This window comes from Anser brachyrhynchus (genome assembly GCF_964034855.1).
Source record: "Anser brachyrhynchus genome assembly, chromosome: 1".
In the NCBI taxonomy this organism is placed as follows: domain Eukaryota; kingdom Metazoa; phylum Chordata; class Aves; order Anseriformes; family Anatidae; genus Anser; species Anser brachyrhynchus.
This window is the reverse complement of record NC_137694.1, coordinates 135,084-150,880: the sequence shown is the minus strand read 5'-3', so window position 1 is coordinate 150,880 and position 15,797 is coordinate 135,084. Positions and strand designations below refer to the sequence as shown.

The 15,797-nt window shown below is 43.7% G+C and overlaps 1 protein-coding gene across 8 annotated transcripts in view; it reads right to left on the bottom strand.

The window, feature by feature from the left end:
* Window positions 1–2,052: 2,052 nt before the first annotated feature.
* GOLGB1 (golgin B1) overlaps window positions 2,053–15,797 on the bottom strand; it is a 72,475-nt gene continuing 58,730 nt past the window's right edge. For all 8 annotated transcript variants that reach the window (XM_080563910.1, XM_080563908.1, XM_080563913.1 and 5 more), the window contains 5 exons: window positions 14,948–15,106; window positions 14,724–14,818; window positions 13,928–14,062; window positions 5,044–5,149; window positions 2,053–3,780 (listed from right to left, as the gene is read on the bottom strand). In XM_080563910.1, the coding sequence (XP_080420036.1) occupies window positions 3,646–3,780; window positions 5,044–5,149; window positions 13,928–14,062; window positions 14,724–14,818; window positions 14,948–15,106 (630 nt within the window). In that variant the 3' untranslated portion in view covers window positions 2,053–3,645. The remainder of the gene's footprint in view (window positions 3,781–5,043; window positions 5,150–13,927; window positions 14,063–14,723; window positions 14,819–14,947; window positions 15,107–15,797) is intronic.

Genomic DNA, 15,797 nt, shown 5'->3' with positions numbered 1-15,797 from the left:
ACATGTATATCATAGAATCGTATCACAGAATCATAGAATGGCTTGGGTTGGAAGGGACCTTAAAGATCATCTAGTTCCAAACCCTCCCTGACACAGGCAGGGGTGCCACCCACTAGATCAGGTTGCTCAGGGCCCCATCCAGCCTGGTCTTGAACACCTCCAGGGATGCAGCATCTACATCCTCTCTGGGCAACCTGATGCAGTGCCTCACCACCCTCTGAGTGAAGAATTTCCTCCTAACCTCTAATCTAAATCTCCCCTCTTTTAGTTTAAAACCATTCCTTCTTGTCCTGTCAATATCTGATTGAGCAAAGAGTTTCTCTCCATCTTTTTTATAAAAAGTCCGCCTTCAAGTACAGAAATGCTGCAGTGAGGTCACCCCTGGAGCCTTCTCTTCTGTAGGCTGAACATCCCCAGCTCTCAGCCTGTCTTCGCAGGCAAGGTACTCCAGCCCCTTGATCATCTTTGTGGCCCTCCTCTGGACTCGCTCTAGCAGATCAACCCTTCTTGTGCTGGGGGCCCCAAAGCCGTACACAGTACTCCAGGTGGGACCTCACAAGGGCAGAGTAAAGGGGGACAATCACTTCCCTTGACCTACTGGCCACTCTTCTTTTAATGCAGCCCAGGATGCAGTTGGCCTTCTGGGATGCAAGTGCGCACTGCTGGCTCATGTCAAGCTTTTCATCCACCAGAACCCCCAAGTCCTTCTCTGCAGGGCTGCTCACAATGAGTTCTCCCAGTCTGTGCTCATGTCTGGGATTGCCCCGGCCCAAGTGCAGCATCTTTCACTTGGACTTGTTGAACCTCATTAGGTATGTGCATATATATATACACACACACACATAAATTAAAGCTCTTCCAGGTCAAAAAATGTAAATACCCTTAAGCAGAAATATGGAAAGGATGTAGTTAAAGAATCCTAAGCACTTAAAGACCAAACTCTTCAGTATGTTGCTCAGTGGTGGGAAGTGCACAATTTTGGAATGACTAGCATGGATCACACTGGTTCAACACCAAACTTCTCAAACCAAAACTACCTCCTTTCCAAAGTGTCAAGTGACGCAAGCACTTGCGCAGTCATTTCTATTTGACTCAATGACAAGATACTCGGGGCTTTTTGCCTAATCAAAAAAGTGGTCAGGACACATGCATCCACAATGGGAAGAAACAAAAGGTTGAAACATTCGAAACAGGAATCATCAGGTAAAATTCTCTATCTTTCATTAGGTCAAATCACAGATCTATTAGGTCAGACTATGCTTATCAGATCAGGAGATTCTTCTGAGGTTTTATTTTATTTATTTATTTATTTTAAGCTCTAACCATTCCGTCTGAAGGTGTAAGATATTTAATGTCCCCAAACCAGCAAAAGGTTGTCTTATTTCAGTTTACAAGAAAAGCAGATCCTGAATTTGAGTCCTGTGCATCATGGGCTTTAAGGAAACATACTTCACTTGTAATTCTTGCTCCTATTAAACGCACCAGGACCATCATATACATATACATGTCATATACAGTCTTACAATACCCTATTATTAACTTTTGTTCTAATGGTAGGTAGATTATAGTAGTGAATATGAACAAATGTACCTGTCTTTGGCTACAAAGCTGAAAAAGAACAGTATGTTTTAACTGAGTCCCACCTAAGTTAGTGGCATATTTCCATCTTGCTGGTGCTAATGCCCCTGACTTTCTTGGGGGTTGTACAACTCTAACAGGATGCACAGTTCAGTTAAATCTATGTAAGCATAAATAGAAGTAAACCCAAGCAGACCTTCAGTTTTATTTGAATTGCTTTCAAAACTAAATTGCTCTTTCCTTCTTTGGTCATTACAGCTAAAGTGGAAAAAGGCTGATAAGTGAGATAGCAGAAAAGGTCATCTTCATGAATGTTCAAATAATATGAAGAAACATATGTTCTGTAATTAACACACAAGCAAGTGCACACAAAAATGACATACAGTTCCATGGTGGTCCTGTAAAAGGCATTCTATAGCAGCACTACACCTTCAAGAGACCTCTGACATATACATGACAACGTTACACGACTTCCATCTGAAAATAATCTTTATTATGTACAGGAGCACATGCCCCAGGAAGCTATAGGCAAAGTATTTGGTCGCAGAATTTTATGCAGTTGAGGAAATTCACACAAATCATCAAGGATAGTGCACTAATGGCTATTTTGTGCCAGTGTTCTGCCAGAGATCTAATTATTTTAGCTACAATGATGAATTCAATCCATCCTCAAACAGGTTTTATTCAGTGCCTAGAGACTCTTAGGTTACCAGCAATATCAAAAGGACTCTCTCTTTCCCATGTGAAAAAATGCAAACATGAATAGTCCAGCAAAAGGCAGATAGAATCCTTCTGCCAAGTACTCTGAACAGAGCGATGGCTTGGTCTTTGACAAGAAACTGGACTAGCACTATCTTCTTTGCATTCAACATTCTCCCTTTGGAAGAGGGCACTGTCTCAACTCCAGGACATTTTCAGGAGTTCTTTAGAAAAACACAGCTTTTCATGTATCCTATTTGATCAAGTCCATTTACATCAGTTTGCTTTAGTCAAACAAGTCCAATGATCACAATTAGCATTCTACAAGCTTTTCTTAAAGCAACGATGCCAAAGGCCTCAGAACTCTGTTCCATTCCCCAGCACAAGGGGAACAGTTATAGTTCAAGTTCTTCTGCATTTGATTTGGACCCACATACCACATTATGGAACCCTTCAACACAGCCTGTACAGGTTTAATCTTGTGACAACGGTACAGTGGAGCAGAATGCAAGAGCACGGCTGCTCTCTTTTCAAGAAGTATGCAAGCACTTTCTCTCTTCAGTAAGAGGTGCACAAATGCTATAAGCAGCAAGGTTATTAACTTGGAGCTAAACAGTTTCTTCCTCCTATTCCTCTTCAATAATTACATTTCTGAAATTATTTTACAAGCTTGTCAGAGCAGACATACAACTGTTTTTAAATGGATTGCTCAGTAGGTCCAAACATACTAATTTTGTCCCTATTTCAACAGGCAATGCAACTGAGCAGGAAGCATGATTTTGAAATTCATATTCCTGAAAGTGTCCACAAACTCGTTAGGACATACATTTCAAATAGCACTGAGCTGTGGAGCATGAAATAGGGTACGAAAGAAAGGGAAGAAGCTTTCCTTTCTTGTACCTAGTTTTCTCAACCCAGCTCACTGATTCAGTCTAAGAGGGTGAAGATCCTGCAGTTCTTAGAAGCATTGAATTACTGCAGCAATTCATGAATATCTGATTTATTCCTACCATATCACGATATTACATAAAATGAGTGATGCTACCTCCAGGTATGGGATCAGATGCTGTCCTTTAAACTGTTAGCTTGAGGACCCCAGTTCAGAAAATGTACTGCTCAATCATTTAAAACCACTGAATGGAATGACAGACGTCCTGGAAACATACCCCAGGCATCAGCACTGGCTGCTGCATATTCAGATAGCAAGCAACTTGTGTTCAGGTTGCTGGGTGGTGCTGCCCCTTAAGGGCTGATTTGGAAAGGGAAGGCAGCTGGGAGGTGTGCTGGTTACAGCTACCTGGTGGATAGGGAGTACAGGCTCAGGGATTACACAGAGGGCTGTGGCTCAAGAAAAGGCTGTTGTTCTGTTCATAGGTGGCCTGTAAAGCACAGGAAGAGCAGGGCATGAAGAGCAAGCAGATACATGGCCACTAGCAAAGGCAAGTGGGTCCGGGAACGGAAGAGAGAGCATAACAAGCGTCGTAGTCCAACAATATTCCGAGTCTGGAAGAGAAAAAGAGAGACCAATCAGTGTTAGGAATGGCTAAGTCCCTAGCAACCTTCACCAAAAGTTCTCCATATCACAAATATAAGATTGTTTAAGCTAAATAAGCACAAATTTTCCCAAACCCATTCCAATGTCAGATTCGACCTCTAGAGCCAATCCTCACTGAAATACTCCCCTTTCCCATTTTCAGGTTTTCCCCAGAAAACCTGCTCTCTTCAGATTTCTCATGAACTAGCTCTCTCCAATTTCGAATGAGAAAGGACAACAGAATGCAGAATGTTTCCCCCTAACATTTGTTCTCTACAAATTCCTAGCCCCTCCCAGTGAAATACAGACAAACTGATCAATGGTACTTTTCTGCTAGAGACTCAAACTATTAGGAATCCTGATTCACCCATCCTCTGGGCTAGAAGAAGAAAATGGTTATTTATTTGATGAGATCTTTCATCCTTGCAGCTGAAAGGACTTTGGATCCTGTTGAATGCGCTGCCCTATGGTGATCTTATACTACAGGGGCCTTCAAGGAATCCTCAGACAATGTAACATCTACTGGCAAATTTCCATAACAAAGAGAAAACTGTCTATTCTAGTGACAAACCTCCAGCATTAGCAGAGGGTTCCATCCAGTTGTGGCTCTTGCCCTACTTCCAGTGATGCTGCTCTTGGGAGCAGCACCCCCAAATGCTGAAGAGATAAGAGGCCAAGCTCTTCAGCAGGGTTTATTCCTTAGCAAAACAGGACAAGTGGCTGTCAGACTCTTATTCAGTACAGTGAAAAAGCATCTCTCCACTTTGGATCCCAGCCTGACACAGGCTGAAAGATCGTGACTGAGGGAAAACTGAGATGGTTGCTAAATAAAAGGTCAGGCTCTCCAGACATTGCAGATGCTGGGCCAGTAACATGTATACTTCGTATGTAAGATGTTTGCACAGACTTTGCCTGTTGCTCACCATTGGGGCCTTGACTATGCCACAAGGAACCTGGGACCAGATCCTGGGCACAAACAATGCTGTTCTACATTTCAGTGGCTTCTGAAATTTACTCTGTTTCTGCAGATTGTAGCAGAAAAACAATTAGAACAGCATGTGGCTTTTGGCATGGAAAGCAGAGCAAGCCAAGAGCAGAAACCCACCAGACCTTTACAGACCTAAATATGCCTACAGAAGGATTTAGCTGCTATTGATTCAGAGTTTTCAGTTCACATTTTCTTACATCAGCCAGGGCTCACGTCATCGAGAGCTGTGAATGAAAATTCTTACTTTGCTGAAATTATTATCCGTGGAGTCAATCAGCAAGGAATGCTCATGACCTGGAGTCATATCAATGCTACCACTTAAGGAAGATGTCCACTCACTCGACTGCAACCTGCCACAAAAACAAACAAACAAACATTAAATCAATGAGTAGAAGGACTGGGTGATCCAAGTAGCAACAGTCCTCTTTCATTTTGTTAAATATGGTTTCAAAATTAAATTATTGCCAGATTTTCTGTAGGCTAGTGAAAACGTAACAGAGTTGGCATATTGTTAATCCATAATCGTTATACTTGCTCAGTGTAGCCTCTTTCTGTGTCCAAAGTCAGAGAAAAATTGAAAATTTCCATATTGCATGATTACCATTCCTCACCAGTAGAGGGAAGTTCACTTGTTGGCAGTGAAGTCCTTTCTCTCCTAATTTATGTCCTATAAATTCAGAACTCTTGATTTCTTTTTTGGTGCTGCTTTTCCTCTTCAGGAATTTCAATCTCTAACTTAACTGAGGTGTCTGTGTTGTGCATGGGGGCTTTTAAGTGAAATTTAATAGCATGTGATTTGAAAGAAGACAGGGCATATGATTTAATTATCTTAAATTCCATGAAAATATTTTGGAAGCCAGCTCAGGTCCCAACAGTGCTGGTTCTTGCTAACTATTTCCCAGTAACATATCTTCAAGACTGGTAAGATACTATTAAAGGATGAAATGCACAAGCAGCACCGTCAAATTTTAACATCTAGTCTATGTCAGACTCCTTTTCTCTACTGACTGTAATGGTACCTGTCAAGTAACCTGGGATAAAGTGGGCATAAACGGCAAGGTTTTGGTAACAGGGAGCTGCAGGGGGAGACTGTGTGGTAGGAAGCCATGAATTGCCCTGTGTCATTGACAGATGTTTTCATCTAGCTTGGCAATGGATGATGACACCTCACTGCATGCCAAAACATCAGAGGAACATATCGTGCATTTGCTTATTTAAAGAAAGGGTGGTAGCTCATAGGGGCAGAAGGAAGACACACATGTGGGCACAGAAGAAGATACATGAGGTGGTATGTGGAAAGGAACATTCTGGGCAACACAGATGGAGATTCACTCTTGTAAGGAGACACTCCATGCTGGAGAAAGCATGTCTAGGACTGTGTCTCAAAGATAAGACATGCTGGAGTAGCTACATCCCCAAAGGGACTGTGGCCTATGGAGGAAGCTACACTGGAGCTGGTGTTCCCCTAAATAGCCTGCAGCCATGATGGGAGCAGTTATGGGGGTAACCTGACTGTAGTAACAAAAGGTCTGACAACCTGAGAGCCAAGCCCAAGAACTTGGCCTAATTAAATGAGCCTGGGAACCAACATCCTTGAAGTGTGGCTGAATACTCATAATGGGGAGGCATCCTGAAGATACCACGCCGTTGATCAGTACAAAACAAGAAAAGGAGAACGACTTATCATCTGAGAAGGTGGGAATCGATGTGAGAAATAAGTTTTTGTTTAAAGGAAAATAGCAGAAACAAGAAATTTTATTTATTGACTCTCTCAGCAAGAAGACCACTACTAACAGCACCTGTTGATTACGTAAGCATGCTGTCCTACTCCTTCTTATGTCTCAATAATATAAAATGGGCCTGATTTTCACCCAAGACAGAGTTTTTCTCTCTGAGAAACATCTCTTTGTTTCCTTTGTTCCCTTTTCCCTCCTTAAACAAGTTGAAGTTTTGCTGGAACTTTAGGTTAACTTTGTGACTTGGCCAGGTCTACTCCTAACCCCCCTAATACTCCTCAAGTGGTGACACTTCAACTTTGAAGTGTGACTCTGTTACTTTATTCCCTTTCTGGGCCCCTTGGGGTTGTCCGTATTTTGGGGAATTGTTTTGTTTTTGACCTGTTTGGTAGTCAGTCTTTTTGGACATTGTTTTATTGACATTACCACCAGCCCCTTCCTTTGTTCCCTTTTAGGATCTGTTTGATGCATTCAGTACTGGTAGTTCTATGAATATGTATGTATATAATCTGTCGTAAGTCTAGAATTGATAAGGGTAACCTATCGTAAGTCTGTTTGCTGTCAAAGTATTGATAGGTTTGTCATAAGTATTTTCACTGTCATAGTAATACTGATAACTTTGTAAAACCTATAATTACTCCCAAATCATATCTGCTGTTACATTACTGATTTTCTTACCTCAAATTGCACTTCTACTACTCTTAAGTGATATTACTATTAATTGGTACTACATCCTTGACACTTGTTGCATATATCTATACCTATGCATGCTTGCTTCCTGGTAATATCTGTAATAGCTTGTTATCTATCTTTCATCTTAGAATCACAGAATATCCTAAGTGGAAGGGACCCATGAGGACCATCGAGTCCAACTCCTGACTCCACACAGGGCAACCTAACAGTTAAACCATACACCTTAAGAACATTTTCCAAACACTTCTTGAACACCAACAGTACATCTTCAGTACAGAAGGGAAGGTCCAACTAGAGAAGGACGTATTTATTTTTCCCCCCAGTGGCACCAATCAATTTTGTCAGAAATACAATTCCATCTGTATTTGCCTGATTAATCATAGCATTCTTGCTAGTGGTGATTCACACTGATTAGTAATAAATACAAATTCTTAGTGAATAAAGCCTGTGTGTCCTTGTGTATCACAGAATCCTACAAACTCACTGTTACGATCGTTACGATCATTGGGTTGGGCAGTTTCCTTCCCTCTTTGGATCATGATAGGCCAGTAGAGGAACCCACAGCAGAGCAGAGGAAATAAGTAAGAAGCAAGGAACTGCAGAAAGAAATCATAGCATACTGACTCCAACCTCTTGTGCTGCCTTTTGCCTCACTGAAGGAAATGAGTATAATGTAAGGTGCAAACAGGCATGGAGACTAGGAAAGGGGGAGGAGAAGTGTCTACGCTGAAGCTGAGCCTGGGGTAGGGAGAAGTGTTTACCCTAAATTAGTTGTTTCTCAATACCCAAAGTTTATGTTCATTGGCAATAAATTTAAATTCAGTGAAATTCATCAAGTCAAGATTGTTTTGCCCAAGACAGATAGGTGCTTACTAAAGAGACAAAACCCTTGGAAATATTGGGTATTGCCCTCTGTGTTAGGGAATGGATTGATTTGGAAAAGTTAAGGACCAGACCAATAAAGGGCACCTTGTGGTTGGGGTCTGCTACAAGCCAGCTGATCAAGGGGAGCCTGTTGATGAGGACTTCTTGCTTCACCTACAAGAAGCATCATGCTCACACACTCTCATCCTGATGGGGGACTTCAACCACTCAGATGTCTGCTGGAAAAGCTACATAGCAGGCTGTAAGTAATCCAGAAGATTCCTAGAGTGCGTTGAGGATAACTTCCTGGTCGATGCATTAGACAAATCAACCAGAAGAGAAGCGTTACTGGACCTGGTGCTCATCAATGCAAATGGACTCATTGAAAAGGTTAACATTGGAGGCAGTCTGGGCTGCAGTGACCATGCCCTGGTTGAGTTTGTGATCTTGAGGAATATGGGCCTGGGAGAAGAGCAAAGTCAGAACCCTGAATCTCTGAAGAGCAAACTTTGAGCTGTTTAAAGATCTAGTGGACGAGATCCCCTGGAACACTGTCCTTAGGGACAAAAGAGCTGAACAGAGCTGGCAACTCTTTAAGGATGTTTTTATCAGAGAACAAGAACTCTCCATCCCCCTGTATGTATAAAAGACCATGCAGCGAGGCACAAACAGTCCAGGAAGTTCCTGCAGAGCACTGATGGTAACTTTTTGATGCAGGTGGTCGAGGAGCCAACGAGGAGTGGTGTGCTGCTGAATACTGTGCTTACAAACAGAGAAGAGCTTGTTGGAGATGTGAAGGTTGGGGGCAGCCTTGGCTACAGTGACCATGAGATAGCAGAGTTCAGGGTCTTGCGAGAAGGAAGCTGGGCAAGAAATAGTATTACAATCGTGGACTTCAGGAGAGCTAACTGGCCTCTTCAGGGACCTACTTGGAGGAATCCCATGAGTCAGAAGGTCCAAGAGAGCTGGTGAGTATTCAAGCATCACTTCTTCCAAGCTCAAGAACTATGTATTCCTATGAGCAAAAAGGCAAGCAAAGGGGGCAGGAGACCTGCTTGGATGAGCAAGGAGCTCCTGGAAGGACTCAAATGGAAGAAGGATATATAGAGAATGTAGAAAATGGGACAGGCCACTTGGGAAGAATATAGGGACACTGTCAGAGGATTCAGGGATGCAACAAGGAAGGCCAAGGCCCATTTGGAGTTAAATCTGGCAAGGGGTGCCAAGGACAACAAGAAGGGCTTTTTCAAATATATTAATAGCAGAAGGAAGACTAAGAAAAATGTGGGCCTGCTGCTTAACGAGGTGGGTGCCCTGGTGACAAAGGATACAGAGAAGGCAGAATTACTGAATGCCTTTGTTGCTGAATGTCCTCATTTTTAAGACCAGCCCTCAGGAATCTCTGGCCCCAGAGACAAGGGAGGAAGTCTGGAGAAATAAGGTCTTTCCCTTAGTCAAAGAGGATCAGGTCAGAGATCTCTAAGGCAAACTTGACACCCACAAATCCAGGGGCACAGATGGGATGCATCCGTGAGTGGTGAGGGAGCTCACGGATGTTATTGCTAGCCCACTGTCCATCACCTTTGAAAAGTCATTGAGAGGTGCTTGAGGACTGAAAGAAAGTCCATGTGACCCCAGTCTTCAAAAAGGGCAAGAAACTACAGGCCAGTCAGCCTCACCTCCATCCCTGGAAAGGTGATGGAATTACTCATCCTGGAGGTCATCTCCAAGCACATGGAGGAGAAGGTGATCAAGAGTAGTCAGCATGGGTTCACCAAGGGGAAATCATGCTTGATCAACCTGATAGCTTTCTATGCTGGAAAGACTAGCTAGGTGGACAATGGCAGAGCAGTGGATGTTGTCTACCTTGACTTCAGTAAGGCTTTCAACACTGTCTCCCACAACATACTCATAGGCAAGCTCAGGAAGTGTGGGGTGGATGCGTGAACGGTGAGGTGGATTGAGAACTGGCTGGATGGCAGAGCTCAGAGGGTTATGATCAGTGGTGCTGAGTCTAGTTGGAGGCCTGTAGCTAGTGGTGTCCCCCAGGGGTCTGTACTGGGTCCAGTCCTGCTCAACTTATTCACCAGTGACCTGGATATGGAATAGAGTGCACCCTCAGCAAGTTTGTGGATGACACAAAACTGGGAGGAGTGGCTGATACACCAGAGGGCTGTGCTGCCATTCAGAGGGACCTGGACAGGCTGGAGAGTTCAGCAGCGAGGAATCTCATGAAGTTCAACAAAGGCAAATGCAGGGTCCTGCACCTACGGCAGAATAGCCCCATGCACCAGTACAGGTTGGGAACTAACCTGCTGGAAAGCAGCCCTGTGGAGAAGGACCTTGGATTCCTGGTGGATAGCAGATTTACCATGAGCCAGCATTGTGTCCTTGTGGCCAAGAAGGCCAATGGTATCCTGGGGTGTATTAGGAAGAGTGTTGCCAGCAGGTCGAGGGAGGTGATCCTGCCCCTCTACTGAGCCCTGGTGAGGTCTCACCTGGAGTACTGTGCCCAGTTCTGGGCTCCCGGTACAAAAGGGACACGGAGTTCCTGGAACAAGTCCAGCAGAGGGCTGTGAAGATGATGAGGGGACTGGAGCATCTCTCATATGAGGAGAGGCTGAGAGAGCTGGGTTTGTTTAGCATGGAGAAGAGAAGACTGAGAGGGGATATTATCAATGTGTACAAGTATCTGAAGGGTGGGAGTCAAGAGGATAGGGCCGGACTCCTTTTAGTGGTACCCAGTGACAGGACAAAAGGCAACAGGCACAAACTGAAACATGGGAAGTTCTGGCTGAATATGAGAAAACATTTTTTACTGTAAGGGTGACAGAGCACTGGAACAGGTTGCCCAGAGTCTCCTTCTTTGGAGATATTCAAAACCCACCTGGATGCGATCCTGTGCAACACATGGTAGGTGACCCTGCTTGGCAGTGGGGTTGGACCAGATGATCTCCAGAGGTCCCTTCCAACTTCAACCATTCTGTGATTCTGTGTAAGAAAGCAGGCAGGAAGGACAGAAACTGGGATGGCTGTGCAAAGACCTGCGGGTCAAACTGAAGTGGAAGAAAGAAATGCACAGGCACTAGAAGCAGGGACACGTGTCCTGGAAGAGTACAGGGATGCTGTCCCGATGGGCAGGGATGGGGTAAGGAAAGCCAATGCACAGATGGAAATGAGCTTGGCAAGGTATGCAAAAAATAACAAGATGGGATTCTATAGGTACATTGGCCAGAAAAGAAAGGCCAAGGAGAATGTTCCCCCTCTGATAAACAAGAAGGTAAAAAAAAAAACAACAAACAACCAAAAACCAACCAACAACAACAACAACAACACTGATAATGACAGGCATGGAGAAGGTTGAGGTACTCAACAACTTCTTTGCCTCAGTCTTCACCTCCAGCCAGGCTTCCCACATCTTTCATTTCTCTGAATCTGTAGATGAGGGCTTAGGGAGCAAAGTCCCTCTCACTGTAAACAAAGAGCAGATTTGAGACCGCCTGATGTAACTGAACAGCTACAAGTCCATGGGTCCCGATGACATGCATTCCAGAGTCTTGAGGGAACTGACTGATATAGTTGCCAAGCCTCTGTCCATCTCCATATTTGAAAAGTCCTGTCAGTCAGGTGAAGTCCCTGGTGACTGGAAAAGGGAAACAACACTTCCATTTTTAAAAAGAGTAGAAAGTGGGACTCTAGGAACTACACACTGGCAAACTTCACCTCTGTGCCTGGGAAGATCATGGAACGAAATCCTCCTGGAGGCAATGTCAAGGCACATGAAGGAAAAGGAGGTGATCCAAGACAGCCAGCATGGCTTCATAAAGGGCAAATTGTGCCTGATCAATCTGGTGGCCTTCTATGATGGAGTGACTGCATCAGTTGACAAGGGAAGACTGACCGATGTCATCTACCCAGGCTTCTGTAAGGCCTTTGACATGGTCACACACGACATCCTGATCTCTAAACTGAAGAGAGATATGGATTTGAAGGGTGGACCATTCAGTGGATAAAGAATTGGCTTGAAAGCCACACCCAGATAGTTGTGGTCAATGGCTCTATGTCCAGATGGAAGCTGGTGACTCCCTCAGGGGTCTGTCTTGAGACCAGTACTGTTTAATATCTTTATCAGTGACATAGACAGGGGGATCAAGTGCACCCTCAGCAAGTTTGCAGATGACGCAAAGCTGAGTGTTGCAGTTTATATAATAAAAGGAAGGGATGCCATCCAAAGGCACCTGGACAAGCTAAAGAAGTGGGCCCATGTGAACCTAATGTGGTTCAACAAGTCTAAATGCAAGGTGCTGCACTTGTACGTGGAGCAATCCCAGACATGAGTACAGACTGGGAGAACTCATTGAGAGCAGCCCTGCAGAGAAGGACTTGGGGGTTCTGATGGATGAAAAGCTTGACATGAGCCAGCAGTGCATGCTTGCAGCCTATAAGGCCAGCTGCATCCTGGGCTCTGGGGAGACCTCACTGCAGCTTTTCAATACTTAAAGGGGGCTTACAAAAAAAGATGGAGAACAACTATTTGCTTAGGCATACAATGACAGAATAAGGGGGAATAGCTCAAAACTAAAAGAAGGGAGATTTAGATTAGATGTTAAGAGGAAATTCTTCACTCAGAGGGTGGTGAGGCACTGGAAAAGGTTGCCCAAGATAAGCTGTGGATGCCCCATCCCTGGTGGTGTTCAAGACCAGGCTGGACAAGGCCCTGGACAGCTTGATCTAGGGGGTGGCATCCCAGTGCATGGCAGGGGGTTTGGAACTAGGTGATCTTTAAGGTTCCTTCCAACCCAAACCTTTCTATGATTCTATGAAATACCTGAAAACTCCTTTTTTGTCTTCATCCAATTCTCATATCCAAATTATATTTTCCAATAGTTAATATAATTCATTAAGAAAATTGGCATTCCTAGTCAGAATTTGTCTTACATGAGTTTTCACTCAGTTGTCTCATTCAGTCTTTGTCTACAGTTGAAGGATAGACATGGTATAGTCATTTCAATGTCCAACAGTGTAGAGAACAGTCATACTTGTTCTGAGAAGCACAAGCCATGGGCAAAGAGGAATTGAGCATCTTGTTCTAGTTTATCTCTTATACAAACTTCGTGGTTGGAGGTCCGCAAGCTTGATGAGAGGTTGCTGAAGGAGGGAGTTTTGTGTTGGTGGGACAGCCCTGTTTTGGCAGCAGAGCAGAATCTTAAGGGCCACTGTGCATGAATGTAACCTTTTGCTTCATTATGTGTAACATTAATATTAAAATTCACATCGCTGAATATGATAATGAGCTTAAAGAAGTACATGCTAAACATGTACGATTATAGTACTCAACACTTCACCCAGATCATGCTAAACGTCACCCCAGGGAGGGAAGAGATGATAGATAAGGTTAGGATATAAAAGAGTGTTAGGAGTTAGTGTACATATATAGGAGAAGAAAAAAGAAAAAAAATGAGAAGATGAAGTTAGAGTGAAGAGCTGGGGGGTTGGGGGGGGGAAGAAGAAATTCTAAACGTAGAAGAGGATGTGACCTTTCTCCTCCACCAAGACAGGGACACCTTCTTGGTAAGCTTTGTGCCTTTACCCTTTGTTGAGGAATAAACGGGATAGAATTTTGCTGGCGCTATTATCATATATTAGCACTATTGCAGTAAGTGAATTTATTAATGACAATCCCAAATCTGTTATACCTGTCACGTTATTAAATACATTAAAATATTGTTGAATGTCATGTTGAACATATGAATGTAATGAAGTGCAGAAATGAACAAAGAGCTATGATCACCATACTCTTATGGTAATACTGCCCATTTGGTCAAGCTCCCTCACCTCCTGATCTGATCCTGTGCTGCAGAGAGTGCTTCCTCTACAGCAAGACGACGGTCCCGTTCTTCCTCCAGTTGCTCCTCTAAATACCTCAGATCTTGCTTTGTGCTGCTGTGTAAATTTTCAGTTTCAGACAACCTGTCAGAAAATAACCAAGCACATGTGAAAAAATGGGCTAATTCACAGACTATTCTGTTTCTATTCAATAATGCAGTATGTGAACAGATTCCAACTCCCTTCCACTTACAAAGAAGATGGGTATTTTTCATGAATATATTTAAATTATTTGGAAATCAAGAGTGAGAATATAAGCCTCTTAAAGATTCTGTGTCACATCTGGAATGAGCTTCTTGGCTTTGTCATCCATGACCCCACCTTCTGCTAACTGTTTTGAAAGGGCACAGTGAATCATGTGCTAGGTTTCAATTCCAGACACACTCGCAACAACACTGAGACCAGGCTAACAACTAACAACACTGAGACCAGGCCAAATTAATATACTTCGGCAGTTACTGAGGAACCAGCCCGTCAAATCAAAGATGGTAGTTCGGCTGGTGATGGTGAACCGGAATTGCTACTGAATGTTGTCTCTTCGTTGTTTGAAGTTCTATGCAAAGAAACAACTAAATATAGCTGTCAAGCATGTGTGACAGTACCTCCACTTCAACAAAGTCCTAGTGTGGAAATGAGCTGCTGAAAGCTCTGACAAAGTGTAACTCAACTGTGCTCTTCCCAGCCTGAAGATCTCCGTCAGGACTAACACTCCTCCTGGCCCCCCAGTTTCTTAGGCTTTCTTTACCTCAGCTGCAACTCCTGTAGTTCAGGTGTGTAACTCCCTCCAGGCTCATTCTTTTCTTGGGGTGCTCCAGGAGCAGCATCTGTTGTAAAAGACTCCTGAGAGAAAGCATGAATATATGGCATAGGGCACTGGAAGAAGATAGAAACTAGCTACAATGCTGCACGCTTAGTGGAGCCATCTGCAGTAAGTTTTGCACTCTCTTGCACCCAGAGGAAGACCCTTACCATGCTCTTGTCTGCAGACTGCAGCTCCTGGAGCTGCCTTTCAAGCACCAAGCAGCGGTTCAGAACCTCATTGTAGTGCTGGTGACTATCACAGATGTTTCGACTGCTACCACGCAGCTGGAGGGAGAGGGCATTTTTCTCCTCAAATACCTGAGAGAGCTGAGAAGAGAAGACAACTGTTGAGTAAAGAACTCAAACGTTTTTGTGAAAGTGAAATTTTCTGTGTAACTGAGGCTAATAATTCTAATGGGAACATAGGTATTACCACATTGTACATTTCTAAGGTTCATAGACCAGTGATAATCTCCAACAGTAGCTTGTGGCTAAAGTTTCCAGCATACTTTTACTTTCTGCAACTTGGGGACTTGCCAGTGAAGACAGGCAAAAAAGTCATTGAGTACCTCAGCCTTCTCTGTATGCTGGATAACTAGGTCTCCTGTTTCCTTCTGGAGAGGGCCCGCAGTTTCCCTAATCATCATTTTATTGCCGACAAACCTATGGAAGCTTTATTGCTGCCTTTCTCACTCTTCCTCCTTCCCCTGCTTCCCTTCACTCCCTCTCCCCTTCCTCCCCCCCAACCCTTCATCTAGCTATCAGTTGGACAAATGAATTGCTACATAGGCCCAAAATTGGCTGGACTCAAAGGTAGTGGTCAATGGCTTGACAGACAGCAATGGACAGAATACTCCTCTGGCCTGCCTGAGGTACATACTGCTAAGTACTGACAGCAACATAAATTGACACAGTATAGCATCAGGAAATTTGCAGGCAATATTGAATTTGTGGGATTGGCTGACATAACAAAGACTGAAACTTCAATCTAGAGGGACCTTGTACCAACAGAAATCTT